Genomic DNA, 15,154 nt, shown 5'->3' with positions numbered 1-15,154 from the left:
GCAATTTTTCGCTGGGTAACACCTTTCTGATATTGCTCCACTATCCTTCTGTGCGACATTGTGGGAATTGGTGATCCTCTACCCATCTTGGCTTCTGAGAGACACTGCCTCTCTGAGAAGCTCTTTTTATACCCAATCATGTTGCCAATTGACCTAATTAGTGTTAATTCGTCTTCCAGCTCTTCGTTATGCTCAAATTTACTTTTTCCAGCCTCTTATTGCTACTTGTCCCAACTTTTTTGGGATTTGTTGACACAGGGAAAATTTGAATCAACGTATTTTTCCTTTAAAATGATACATTTACTCGGATTAAACGTTTGATCTGTCATCTACGTTCTATTACAAATAAAATATTGACATTTGCCATCTCCACATCATTGCATTCAGTTTTTATTCACAATTTGTTTAGTGTCCCAACTTTTTTGGAATCCGGTTTGCACTTAAAATACGGAGTTCTCGCATATAGCACTAGTATATATAAGCTAAAAGACGGCTGAATTGTAATTATAGTTAATAACCGTTCTCATCGGTGCATCCACTAGACAACTTTGTCTCCGGTTGTGTCCTTTTTTGCAGTGGAATAATGTCCAAATGCAACATATGCTAGGTAATAGTCAATATGCTAGCGCTCCTGTGCTTGAGCTGGGAATTGCGGTACTATAGAAACTTAATAGAGGGGACAAACTCCAGTGTATACTGCTCGTGAGTCTCCCCATTCTGCAATCCGCCGCTCGGCCTACTGAACTTGCGCCTTTGTGTTTGTGCTGGGACTTGAAGTTGATGTCTGTTACTCTGCGTTCCACAGTCCACCACTCAGCCCGTTGTTCATCGGTGTATTGGCTGCTCTGCTATGTGCCGGCTTGTATGACTCCACGCATGCGCTCTTGAAGTATGGAGACACCAAAACCGATTCAAATACTGCAAGATTAAAGTTCTCCAGATGTTTATCTACACTAGCGATACTGGATAAGCCGTCCTACAAGACGCATTTCGGAACAAGTGTTACTTCCTCAGTGGTAAAAAATTATATATACTTAAAGGGACCAATCTCTCTATATATACCTGTGGATGATAATTAGAAGCTAGATAATTAGAAGACTGTATATTTTTTTTATTTCATTTTTCGTTTATTTATTTTTTTATTTTTGTTTTTATATTTTTAATTTGTTTTAGATAATAGTTGTTTTTTTTTTTTGGGGGGGGGGCCTTTTTGCCTGTAACATGCATTTTGTCTAAGTATGTAGTAAATAATAGTGCAACCTGAGTCCTATGACGCAGTGTGCACTATACTTAAGATTATATGAGTAAAATCACTAGAGCACAGTCCGTAGTTTGCTATTTACATCCACAGGTATATATAGAGAGAGATTGGTCCCTTTAAGTATATATTATTATTTACCACTGAGGAAGGAACACTTGTTTCGAAACGCGTCTTGTAGGACGGCTCACACGCAATGTAAGTCAATGAGGACGGATCACTTTTCTCTGACACAATAGAAAACAGATCCGTCCCCCATTGACTTTCAATGGTAGTCATGACGGATCCGTCATGGCTATATAAGACATAATACAACCGAATCCGTTCATGACGGATGCATGCGGTTGTATTATTGTAACAGAATAGTTTTTGTAGATCCATGACGGATCCACCAAAAACACTAGTGTGAAAGTAGCCTTAGTTTGCTGTGCTCCAGTTTACTACACTGACCGCCAATACCAACAACAGCCACAATACACTTTATGGCGCTGTTCTTAGTATACTATTAAGAGGCCACTATGCTCCACAGAGCTAATTGCAGGGGATGCTGGGAATCTGATCCTATCTTTTGTGGAGGTTTCACTGTGACTATTAAAAATGAAAATGAGAAATATCTAGACCACATACCCATCACTAAAGGGTCCGTTCCATTCAGTTTTACTCCAGGGATTCCTCAGTCGGATAATTTGAACCACTTTTTTATCACAGGTGACCTTCAAAGCACACAACGATAGTTTGAATAAACATAAAATTATATCACTACCAAGATCAAAAGGACTCTAGTCAAGTATGTCGTGTCCTCACCTCCTCTGCTCCAGTTATAGAGTACATATGTCCTGCAACAATATTCATTTTGTCAATAGTTTCTCCTTTACCCTCGACAAACTTCTGCAGAGAAAAAATAGTAAGTGTCACTAAAGCTTCTTTGAATCAAGCATGCAAATGTAGGTGTCACGGACGTACCGAGACATACGGACTTCCCCGCGAGGAGATCTTTGAGACTGGCAACACGTGGTTTGATTTGACATGTTTACCTTGTGGATCAATAGGCGTCTGTGTTGTTTCTGGTACCGGCCACATCCTTAACTTTCAGGTGTTGCTATTGTGGTCATTTTACTTTCCCTATTTATAGTTGTTTCTCCCACAATGCTGTGCGGTTAATAACTTCAGTTGGACCTGTAAATACCTGGTGTTTGGATCTCGGCTGAGTTACTGGTGCTGCCATAGCTTCTTGGAAGTGTTACCTTTCCCTTTTGGACTTTATTTAGACTTTTCTGTGTGTTGCATTTCCTTATTGTTTTGTATTAGGCCTCAGGGAGACTCCCGTTCATACTTTCTTTTGGAGGAACGGGTTGTCATTAGTACCAGGGTCCTTTAGGGTTAGATAGGACTTTAGGTATGCCTGTGTATAAACTCACCTACCTCTGGGGTCTGTTCATACTGGTAGTCAGTCAGGGCTTTGATTAGGGTTTTCACTAGGAGGTATCCATCTTCCTTCCCTTCCTTTCAGACCTTATTTCCTTTCCCCTTTCCCTATGTTCGGTGTGGGCTTTCCCTCCCACATTAGTGCGTGACAGCAGGAGGCAGTTGGTCCAGTATGTTCCCCACCCAACCATTTGACCATCTAAATTTGAAGGTTATAAGGTTGGAAATACACATTAGATAGCTATTGGCCAATTGAACATTTAATCGACGCCCGACAAAATGGACAAACTGCCCCACACATCCACACACTTAGCTTGGCCAAGCGTGTCTGTGCCCTGAATGGTGAGAGAGGAGTAAGTCGTATAAAAATATGATCACATGGTCCAGCACTAATTGGACAGTGTCATCCTCTTTTAGGACACACCTCATTGACAAGTGGAATAGTAACTCTCCCAGTTGTTAATCAGGTTTTACAGAAGTAAAATTTTGATAACCTATTTGAGTATCAGTCATAAATACGTATCTGATTGGTGTGGGTAAGACTTCAGACATCCCATTCCATCAGTAGTTTAAAAAGGGATTTGGTGCTTGGGCGTTAAGTTCTGCTCAGGTAAAACTGATAGACTGCACTATGTCTACAGCGGGACCTATGTATGTCTGGTGTGCACAAGGTTTATGTTTGGTGTGCACTGTGACTCTTCCCTTCACTGTGGCTGCCCGTGGCAACGTTTGGTTTGGATGTGTACATGTGGTGGCACTGTCTCGGCCTTCTGGCTGACTCCCAGGACATGGTTGCCACCAATGTCGTTGCCTGCGGTAACAGCTACAGCGTTATGTGCATTTGGACACTTCCCCTTTAAGTGTCTTCCCTTCCCTTGTGTGTGAAGGGTTAATTCCCTTCCTAGTCTGTGAGCACTGGGTGTGTCTGAGGGTGGGTGTGGCTACTTGGCCCTTTATAGCTTCTGCTGAGAGCAGTAAGCAGAGGGGTTCTTCAGCCATGGTTGCTGGAGACATCCTCCTTGTTATTCCATCTGCCAGTGGGGGCCACCCTTGTGGTCATAAGTTCATGTATGGTGTTTAGAATATGTTTGTTTGGTCTATTTGTTATTGCAGCATATGGTTTCCTGGGTTCCCGTGTGATGTCTGTTGTGTGCTGTGTCCTTTGTGTTTGTTGTGGACAGCAGCACTTGCACGTGGGTTCCAGGTTGTGTGTCTGTGGCAGGTAAGTGTGGTACTAGTCTCACTTACCTGTCATTGCCATATGTCTTTTCATGTCCCCCTTTCTATGTAGCTTGGCCAGTGAGACTCCTGTCCCTCCGTGTCTAGGAGGAACGGGTCGTCTTACCCTGCTCCTAGTCCAGTGCCACCCTGAGGGCGAGCAGGAATATCAGGTTCCGGTGTATGAGCCCTCCTACCTTCAGGGTTGGCTCATGCGGATAGGAGACAGGGTCAGAATTAGGGATATGTAGGAGGTGACCCGCTCCCTGATTCCTGTCCTGGCCTGGCATTGACCATCCGACTTCTGATACCGTACGGCTGAGTTTTTTCCCCATCCTCAGCCGTGACAGTACTAGGAATAACACTTTCATTTTATGGAGCACTGGTGGAAATTAAGACTTTCAATAACTTACTGTGCTGCTAGCAGTCAAGCTCTTTTCTATCAGTGTCCTCTGGACTATCTGAAACAAATCTGCTGGAGGTTTTGCAGTTTCATATATTTCACACACCCCACCAGTAAAATCCACAAGTGATTCCACAGCAAAACCACCATTAAGGGCTTCATATGATCCATTGATCCTGCAGAGAATAAGTGTCACTGATTAGTGTGTTCTTTGATGTTAAATAAGACACATGTTCACACGGTACATTTTAATGCATCTTTTCAAACAAAAACAAGAAGTAGATACAGAAGAAGAGCATGTGTGGGCACATACAGTGAAATTATTGTTGGTAGCAGACCCTGTTTACATGAGGCGATGTGCTGCCAATAACCAATTATTTTTATGCCTGTAAAAAAAGATGTGATCAGCTGAATTTTCTCACTTGGCTAATCGCTGGGGATCTTCACATGTGGTAGTGAACACGACCGAGCATTTGTAGGAATGTTTATTCACTTAATCATTGGCCTGTGTTAAAGGACCTTTCAATGCTAAAATTCTGGGTTCAGTAATTCCCCACTAGAGGGAGCTTACAATCAGTTACATGTAACGGAGGGATTAGGCCTGTGTTTTGAAAATTTGCAAGACAACAATTCAAGAAGACTGCAACCATACTAAAAGCTTTAGAATCTTTTCACAGGAAGGCACAGTGTAACGATAAAGATTGTTAAATAAGCATTCTGGCATTTGTCTCAGTTGGTTACATACATTTTGAACCTTTTCATTATGGGAACCTGGACATGTGAGCACAAGTCTGATGTGTAAACAGGACACAAAGAAAGAGGAACCAAGTGGCCATATATAGAGTTACTGTGTATTAACATAGCTAGGGATACTTATAGAAGTGTGTGGGGATTCGCTCTGGTAGGCAGGTTAAGCGGGCGCAGTACAGAGGCACAAAACAGTTCTTAACCAAAAATTCTGTGTTCATTCACACATGGCAGGTTAACAAAAACAAACAAAGTCACCTTAGGTTTTAAGTCCTGGTGTTCAATTCACACCGTGCCGCGGGTACCGCATAAAAATGTCAAGTTCAGTTGACACTGTGCTGCAAGTACTGTGTAAGAAGGACAAGTTATGGTGTTCGTCGACCTGTCCTCCCAGACGGGTCGCAAGCCGACATCCAGCCACAGGCCTCACACACACAGACACAGCCTACTGCCGTCCAGCTGGCTTTTTAAGACAGTCAGATGTTGGCAAAGGCCGGACTTGCATCCCTCACCTCCCTCGGCGAGGTCGCCTGAAGAATATCAAACACTCTGTCCGTTCAACAAGATGGATCAGAGGACTCCAGAAAAAGGAAGGTATTTATTGAAGAAATGAGCTTGACGCGTTTCGAGGATTACAATAGAAGTTCCCTTCTTAAGGAGCATACAGGACATCGGTCTCTCCAGTGTGACTTCCTGTGAACTCCAGGATTACATCATGACCAATCACATCCCTCCTGGCAGCTCTCAGTCCCCTTCTCTCTCCATTTTCCTGTTTTACTGTCACGGCGCCGTGTGGGTAGTAAACTCCACACCGAACACAGAAGTGAAAGGAAGAAGTACCAGGCCTGGAAACTAGAGAAAGGTCACCTCCTTGTGAATTCCTACCCTGAGTCCTGACTACTAACAGTATGAACAGACCTCGATGGGTAGGAATGCTCATACGCAGGATCCAAGAGCCAATCTTATCCTAAATGGCCCTGGAAATATTGTCAGGACAAAAGGCGACCTGTTCCTTCCCAGTTGAAGAGACTCTCTCAGACCCAATACAAAAAGACAGGGGAATACAAAAAATACGAATTAGGGAATGTGGCGAAACCAACCTCGCCACTGGGTGCTGGAGAAGCCTGGTTGCCAGCCTCTTGCCTCAGGATTATGGGCCCTCTCATCAGTCCATGCTAAACTTAAACTCCATGGCAATTGAACTGTATTTGTGTAGTCTGAGTGCCATTCACCTAATAATTGAATGCACTCAGACTGAAGCTATCTGGGGATATGTTAAATGTCTATGTTTACTGTAATGGTTGTGACATTGTATATTTGAATAGTGATTTCTGTCCTATTGTCCCCACGTGTGTATTGGCGATTTCCCTTTGTCCAGGAGAGAAAATTGAATTACTCCCCAATTGTCTCCAGGACAGAAGACATTGTATAAAACTGTGTTTTCTCCTGCCTGTGATAATTACAGTTGCAATAAAAAGTATGTGAACCCTTTGGAATGATATGGATTTCTGTACAAATTGGTTATAAAATGGGATCTGATCTTCATCTAAGTCACAACAATAGACAATAACAGTCTGCTTAAACTAATAACACACAAATAATTAAATGTTATCATGTCTTTATTGAACACACCATGCAAACATTCACAATGCAGGTGGAAAAAGTATGTGAACCCCTAGACTAATGACATCTCCAAGAGCTAATTGGAGTGAGGTGTCAGCCAACTGGAGTCCAATCAATGAGATGAGCTTGGAGGTGTTGGCTACAGCTGCCCTGCCCTATAAAAAACACACACCAGTTCTGGGTTTGCTTTTCACAAGAAGCATTGCCTGATGTGAATAATGCCTCGCACAAAAGAGCTCTCAGAAGACCTACGATTAAGAATTGATGACTTGCATAAAGCTGGAAAGGGTTATAAAAATATCTCCAAAAGCCTTGCTGTTCATCAGTCCACGTAAGACAAATTGTCTATTGTTACAGTTGCCCTGCCCTATCTGGGTTTGCTTTTCACAAGAAGCATTGCCTAATGTGAATGATGTCTCGCACAAAAGAGCTCTCAGAAGACCTACGATTAAGAATTGTTGACTTGCATAAAGATGGAAAGGGTTATAAAAGTATCTCCAAAAGCCTTGCTGCTGTCATAAAAACAGGAGTGGATCCAAAACAGAGATGACACATGAATGGAATATTTGCATGTCTTCTGTGTTTTGTACCCACTCCTGCTTTTAGCTACCAAATCACAAGCCAATTCTGATGGGACTATACAGGCCTTACAGCTACTATACAGACAGGATCCATTCTGCATCTCATTATTCCTTCCTTCTGACAGATCAGAAGAAGGGTCAAATAAATAATTATGTCAGCCAGCAGGTAGGTGGCAGCAGCATGAGGAAACCACACATTGGCCCAATGAGAGAGTCTTTAGGTGGCGGCAGCATGAGGAGGCCACAGAGTGGCACACTGAGAGAGTCTGGAGGGAGCTGCAGCACTAGGAGGCCGCAGGGTGGCAAGGTGACATAGTGTGGAGGTGGCATCAGCATCAGGAGGCCACAGAGTGGCAAGGTGACATAGTGTGGAGGTGGCAGCAGCATGAGGAGGCCACAGAGTGGCAAGGTGACATAGTGTGGAGGTGGCAGCAGCAAGAGGGTGACACAGAGTGGCACAATGACGAGCCTGGAGATGGCAGCAGCATCAGGAGGCTGCAGAATGGCACAATGACAGAGTCTGGAGGTGGCTGCAGCATTAGGAGGCCTCAGAGTGGCACAATGACAGAGTCTGGAGGTGGTAGAAGCATGAGGAGACCTCAGAGTGGCACAATGACAGAGTCTGGAGGTGGCGGCAGCATTAGGAGGTCACAGAGTGGCAAGGTGACATAGTGTGGAGGTGGGTGGAGCTCTTGGCATCAGATGTGTAGCATCAGGAGGGTGGCAGCATCAGAATAGTAGCCGAGCCATGTAGCCAGAAGAAACCGGTCTCTTTTGTGTTGGTGTGGCACCATAGATGATCTAGTCTGATGCATCAGGAATTGGTGGGTGGAAATCCTGGCTGATCCATGCCTGATTCATCTTGACAAAGGTCAGTCTCTCCACATTTTGGGTGGACAGGGGAGTTCTTCTTGGGGTAACTCTCTCCCCCGCCACACTAAACACCTGCTCTGATGCCACACTACTGGCCGGGCAGGACAGCTTTTCCAGGGTAAACTCGGCCAGTTGTGGCCACAAATCCAGTTTGGCTGCCCAGTAGTCCAGCGTATCTTCAATGACGGCTGGCAGGCTGCACTCCAAGGATGCCACCACCTGCTGGATCAGGTTCTGCTCCAGGTCTAGATACTGCTGCTGGTGAGTAGTTTCTTCATTAGGCGGGTGAATAAAGCTGCTCATCAGTGACTCTAGACTGCTGCTGATGGAGCTGGTACTGCTTCTGCCACCCCACCCCTCCCCAGCAGCAATGGCTGTGGAACATAAGCGCAGAGGGCCCCCTGGTCAGCCCTGCAAGAGGATAGACGATGGCGCAGATAGTTAGCCGCCAACTTACTACATAGGATGTCTCTATAGTAGTTCAGTTTCTCCATCTTCTCAGCGAGTGTAACAAAGGCCCCCATTTTGGACCGGTAGCGAGGGTCCAACAAGGTGGAGAGCCAGAAGTCATGGTGACAATTCGGCTGTCACTACCCAAGCAAGTGAGCATGCAGCGGGTCATTTGCGAAAGTGACTCGGAGGGACTCCCTGCCTCCATCTCCACTGCATACTGCCACGGTGTGTCTGGGTCCTCTGCCTCGTCTTCATTGCCCTGTAGCTCCTCTGGCTGCTCCTGCTCCTATTCTCCTGTCCCCTGTGTAGAAAAAACACCCATTTCGATACACATTGCTTGTGCAGTGTCCAGATACAGGTGGATAATATTCTGTATTTGTCATGATGCCAATTGCAGTGTAAGCAGGGTACTACCGCCCCAGGGCCCTTCCAAGGTGTTATAACTCACGTCTCAGATTAGGAATGCCAGAGTGGTGTAATGGCCTATAATGTAGTTTTGTGGTAGTTGTGTCACAGTGTTACCTACCTGGGTATGGCCGGATTCCTGGCTCCTGGCTCACTTGCAATAAATTTGAGTGTAGTGATAGTAGGAGTAATAGAGCAATAAATGATGTCCAGACCTTTAGATGAAGTTCAAATTGAAATAACTTTCATCTAAACAGTATACAGCTTTGGTCTCTTGGTCCCAGCAGGTATAGGCAATGATTGGCAGGAATGAGTACTTCTGCTTTAAATGTGGAGCTTGCAGGATAAACGTCTGCTTGGTAGCTATGCAGCTGTGGCAGGCTTAGCTTCTGCACTTATCTGTAACTTCTGCTGTGTGGGGACAGACTAGCTGAGGAGGAATAGGCTTCTCCTAGGACTCTGGACTTATCTCACAGATGGATTCTCAGGGGATGCTTTCTTCCTAGAACACTGGAGTTTGACTGTAGTTTCTGCTTCCTTCATCCAGAAGAGCTGAAGGTGCTCAGACTGGGTATATGACCATGTCTCTTGCGGAGACGTCTCCCTACCCTAAGGAGGAAGTACTACTCAAAAAGCTTCTTTCCCCAACAGGGCTGAGCTACAACTGGTTCTAACTGTTTTTTCCCTCCCTTGCTGCAGGAAGAGGGACTAGCCCACCTCTCTCACAAAGGGGGAGCTAAGCTAGAATAAACCATTCCAGCTCAGATACACTAAACACTAAGCTGTCACTGCCAATGAGTTGCTGCCACCCGCTGGTGAACCAGGCAAATTACATGAACCATTACATTTAACATAGTTTTATGCACATTTCTGGAGGACATAATGTAAATTACATTAGAAGACATTATAAGACGCGCTTAGAAGATAGCAGCGGGGTAGAGGCGTGTAGTAACACAACTCTGGGGTGTTACACTTGTGCTCCAATGTCCTCATCCTCCTCCTCCAGTTCAGCCCCCACAGGGCTCATGTGGCTATAAGATCTAGGTGCCACGTCTCCAGTCCCCTGACAAGCCAGATTTGCCAGCATCTGTTCCAGGTCATGAAGCAGTGGAATAACATTGTTTATCACATAGTCCTGGCGACTGACAAATAACGTAGCCTCCTCAAAGGGTCTGAGCAAACACGCATGGGCTGCCACTGGCTGACATCAAAGTTGCACGGAGGAGTACTCCTGTCGGCTTGGATCATCAAGAAATCATTTATGGCCTTTCTCTGTTCGTACCATCGCTCCAACATATGGAGGGTGGCATTCCAACGGGTGGAAATGTCGCATATCAGCCTATGTTGGGGGATGCCATTCTGCCGCTGCAGCTCAAGGAGGGTGTGCTTTGCGGTGTACTAATGGCTGAAGTGCATGCTAAATTTCCTGGCCATTTTTAGGATGTCTTGCAGTTGGGTGGAAGACTTTAGAAACCGCTTGATACCAGATTCAACATGTGTGCCATGCAGGGCGCATGGCTCAGCCCTCCTTGACGCAACGTTGACACAATGTTCTTCCCGTTGTCGGTCACCATGTTTCCGATTTTCACTTGTCCTGGAGAAAGACAGGATTCAATTTCTTGCTGTAGGATACGGAGCAGTTCCTTCCCTGTGTGACTCCGTTCGCCCAGGCAAGCGAGGTACAGAACAGCGTGACACCACCGTGCCCTGCACATTTGGTATGCTGGAGGGGCACAGTGAACTGTCCCTGCAGTGGAGGCTAAGGACACGGTGGAGGATGAGGAGGCAGAGGCGGACATTGTCGCAGGACCAATGGCGTGAGAACGTGGAGGAGGAAGCAGCATCACCTGGCCAAGTTGCTGGTGTGGCTGAGCAGGAACCACATTCACCCAGTGGGCCGTAAAGGACATGTATTCTTCCTGACCATAGTTTTTTTTTTTTTTTTTTTTTTCGGACATTGCGTCCAGATTGTGAATGAGCCACTAACAGGCTAAGCAAGAGATCCCAACCTCATGATATTCAATCTGTCTGTCTATCTATCTATCTGTCTGTCTGTCTGTCTGTCTGTCTATCTATCTATCTATCTATCTATCTATCTGTCTATCTGTCTATCTATCTATCTGTCTATCTATCTATCTGTCTATCTATCTATCTCTAATTCTATTAGAAGAGGATTGGCTGATATAGAGTGATAAATAATACCGCCGTTGTGTTCGCAGAGCTTTGCGTGTCGTCAGGTATGTGGTGACCTGCGCTGCTCGTTTCTGAATGGCCGTGGACATTGTAGCTTTATATCTATGGGCTCATCATCTCCATGTGAAGCGTTAGATATTCTAGATGTTCAGATCTTCTCTGCCGTCTTTTTGTTACATTTATTAATTTATAGTTTTTTTTTATATTTCTATGATTTTTGTTGTTGTTGTTGTTACAGAAATTTTTCTTGTGTTTTTGCGAATTGTCTGTAAATATATGTTAATCCAGATCCTCAGAATGGCGTTGGATGTTGGGGGTGTTCTGTGTTACATCGTATAGATTTCCGCCACATCTTTGTCACATTGACAGAACCTTAAATTCCATTTCATTTATTATTTCTTCCAGAACTATAGATTTTGTTCTTTGTTTTGTTTTAATAAAATTGAGAAATGATAGAATGTTCTTGTGGTGTCGCCATCTGTGATAGAGGAATATTTGCTGCTGATAAAGCCTTCGCGATGGAAGGCGTCCCTGAGATGCTACAGGGCAGGTGGATGGTATCGGCCGGCATTTTTTTTTATTTTTTTTTTTTTTGCTTTTCTTTTATTGGGAAAACTTCAAAACATTTACAGTAAAGAAAAAAGTTTTTACAATCTCTCAATTCTTAGTGACCCAACTAATTATATATAAATATGATTATAAATATATTCAGCTAATCTTTTCATAGCGTTTAGAAAAACCCTCCCCTCCCTCCCCCCCAATTTGTAGTGCGTCAAAGTAGGACCCCTGTACATAATACAACCTGACCTCAGCTAATCAGTCCTCCAACCACTCCATATCCTACTCCACTGGTATTCAATTTCCCTCCGTCTGTATATTATTTTCTCGTAGTTCTTTACCTTATCAATTAAGTTTGACCATGTATTTATATCTGGAATGGATCGGGCAAACCAGGTCCGACTGATCAGAACTCTAGCCAACATCAGTATTCTACTCAGGAAGATCTTTTGATACTTATGATTTTTTAGTTTGGAAAGATCATTAAGAACAAATACTTGTGGTTCAAAAGGAATTCGAATCTTTAGTTTACACATAATACAATTATTGATATCATTCCAGTAATTTATAAGTTTTGGACAGGTCCATATCATATGGAGAAAGTCCGCTCCCACAGTGTCACATTTGGGACAATTGGACGTAACTCTTAACCCACATTTATTCATCCAAAAGGGAGTGATATATAATCTGTGACAAATATAGAATTGTATTAGAACATGATTAAAGTTCTGGGACAATAAAGATAAATTCCCAAAAATATTCTCCCACCCTTCTCCCTGTAAATTCGGACAGTCCACCTCCCAAAGTTTTTGTCCTGGTGAATGTATATCACTAAACCGTGCCTTAACTAATAACTTATATATATTTGAAATTTTTATTCTAGAAAGTGTGCCCCCCACCCAATCATTCAGAAAGGATAAATTATCTATATCCAACAGCCGCTTATCATCCAGGCTAGATAGTACAGATCGCAATTGAAAGTACCTAAACCATGAAAGATTTTTTATATTATGTGCCATTTCTATATAAGGTTTAATTTCTCTATTTTTAACTACCTGTGAAATATATAAAATTTTATTCTTCTGCCAAAATTTGTCGGCTGCAATTTCATCCAGCCTTTGTAAATATAAATTGTGCCAAAGAGGCGTAAATGTGAGTGAACCCTTAACCTTCAACCATGTCCTAATTGTAGCCCACACTCTAAGGAGTAATTTTATAGTCTCTCTATAGCCTTGCTCATAACTCTTCAATAAACCAGATTCCAACAAGGTAAAGATGTTATTGTGAGCATAGCTAGCTACCAACTTCCCCAACAATGCACTGTTCTCTGCTTCATAGCACATCAATAACTGGGCTGCAATAAAATACCCCTTAAAGTAGGGGAGATTTAAACCCCCGCACTCCACTGATTTATACAAATTTTCCAACTTAATTCGAACTCGCTTTCTTCCCCATATTAGATCATTTATTATTCTTTCCATAAGTTTAAAATATTTGTCTTGTATCCAAATAGGTGTATTCCTGAGCACATAAAGAAATTGTGGTAATATCACCATTTTAACCAGTGAAACTCGATCAGCTCTAGATAGGGGAAGTTTCAACCAGATCCCTATTTTAGCTCTAATCTTTACCATGATGGGGATCAAATTAAGTTCTACAAAGTTTTCAACCCTAGATGATATAATCAAACCCAAATACTGAAAAGTATCAACAATATCCAACTGAGTAACAGGAACCTCTTTCTGTGGCAGGGGGTCTATTGGGAGCAGACTAGTCTTGGCCCAGTTTATAAGAAGACCAGACACCTCACCAAATACTTTAACCATTTGAATAATCCTAGGGAGAGTAGTTTCCGTATGATCTATAAAAAACAGAACATCATCTGCGTATAGTGAGATGCGGTCTTGTGTTCCTAGCGTACCAAATCCTTTGACCTGATCGTCCTGCCTGATGGCCATCGCAAGGGGTTCAATATATATATCGAATAGTAAGGGAGATAATGGGCAACCCTGACGGGTGCCTCTGTTTAACTCGATACTACTACTCAAAATTCCATTAAGACTCAATTTAGCCCTTGGAGATCCATACAATACCCTAAGAGTGCATATAAACCTTTCTCCAAAGCCCATCCTAGCAAGAACCTTCCAGAGGAAACGCCACTCCACCCTGTCAAAGGCCTTAGAGGCATCCAATGACAGGATGGAGCGGGCGGTCCCCCCAGGGGCCTGGATATTAGAAAAGAGCCGATGCAAATTATGATGTGTGCCCTTATTTTTAATAAAACCGCTCTGATCCGGATGGATTATGGAGGAGACGACCCCAGAAAGCCTTGTAGCAAGGACCCTCGCCAAAAGCTTTACATCTGCATTAAGCAGTGAAATTGGTCTATAGGATTCTAAATCTAGGGGGTCCTTGCCTTTTTTTGGAATTAGTATCACTGTAGCCTCCATCATTGAATCTGGCAACATCCCATCCTCCATTGATTCAGCAAAAACCTCCAATAATCTAGGAAGGATACCGTCCCCGTATTTACTATAGAATTCATATGGAAGCCCGTCTGAACCAGGAGTAGAATTAGCTGAACATAATTTAATAGCTCCCTCAAGTTCATGAATTGAGATCTCCAGTTCTAATGCTTTCTTTTGCATCTCAGTGATAGTCGAAAAGTTGATCCTATCTAGATAGAAATCTATCTTATCATCTGTAATATTAGAATCAGCCTTGTACAAATCTAGAAAATAATCAACAAAGGCCTTCTCCACCGGACCCTGTCCAGAAACTATCCTACCATCCCTCATTCGAACCTTGTCTAAATGTTTTTTGGGTTGTTGATTGGAGATTACTCTGGAGAGAAGTCTACCGGGTCGCCCAGACTCTGAAAAATATTTTTGCCCTTTAAAAAAGAGATTCTGTTGAGCTTTATCCAGTAGAAAATTAGCATATATTTTTGTGGCTTTTTGCATATTTTCCCTGTTATTCTCCGTCTTATTTATATGGAAGGATTCTGTCGCTGACACTACATGTTTTTCTAGATTTTTCTGTTTTTTTCCATATTCCCTTCTAAGGTTCGTGATATTACTAACCATCAATCCCCTCATGTACGCCTTAAAGGTATCCCATACCACTTGAATTTTTGCTGAGCCGTAGTTAATATCCCAGAATCGGCCTATATCATTTCGAATTGTTTCATGTGTCTTTATAACTGATAGCCAGTAAGGGTTTAGTCTAAAGGGCGGTCTTGGTGTATATCTTTCCGGAGACAAGCATAATTCTAGTACTAACGGGGAATGGTCAGATATTGACCTTGTTTCATATTTCATTCGTTTTATCAATTTCACATATTTACTATTTATCAATACCAGGTCTATTCTAGACAACGATTTACCTGCTTTACTAAAGCATGAAAAAACCCTTTTC

At 43.2% G+C, this 15,154-nt stretch overlaps 1 protein-coding gene across 1 annotated transcript in view; it reads right to left on the bottom strand.

Moving 5' to 3' along the window:
* The window catches only part of LOC122939504 (calpain-2 catalytic subunit-like), a 100,734-nt gene that overhangs the window by 13,775 nt on the left and 71,805 nt on the right, over nucleotides 1-15,154 (bottom strand). The window contains exons 5-7 of the mRNA XM_044295571.1: nucleotides 4,315-4,480; nucleotides 2,063-2,146; nucleotides 1,886-1,971 (exon numbers count right to left, since the gene is read on the bottom strand). Of these exons, the coding sequence (XP_044151506.1) occupies nucleotides 1,886-1,971; nucleotides 2,063-2,146; nucleotides 4,315-4,480 (336 nt within the window). The remainder of the gene's footprint in view (nucleotides 1-1,885; nucleotides 1,972-2,062; nucleotides 2,147-4,314; nucleotides 4,481-15,154) is intronic.

Source organism: Bufo gargarizans, chromosome 5 (genome assembly GCF_014858855.1).
Source record: "Bufo gargarizans isolate SCDJY-AF-19 chromosome 5, ASM1485885v1, whole genome shotgun sequence".
In the NCBI taxonomy this organism is placed as follows: domain Eukaryota; kingdom Metazoa; phylum Chordata; class Amphibia; order Anura; family Bufonidae; genus Bufo; species Bufo gargarizans.
Note: the sequence above shows the minus strand (reverse complement) of the source record. Positions and strands in the feature narration are given on the sequence as shown.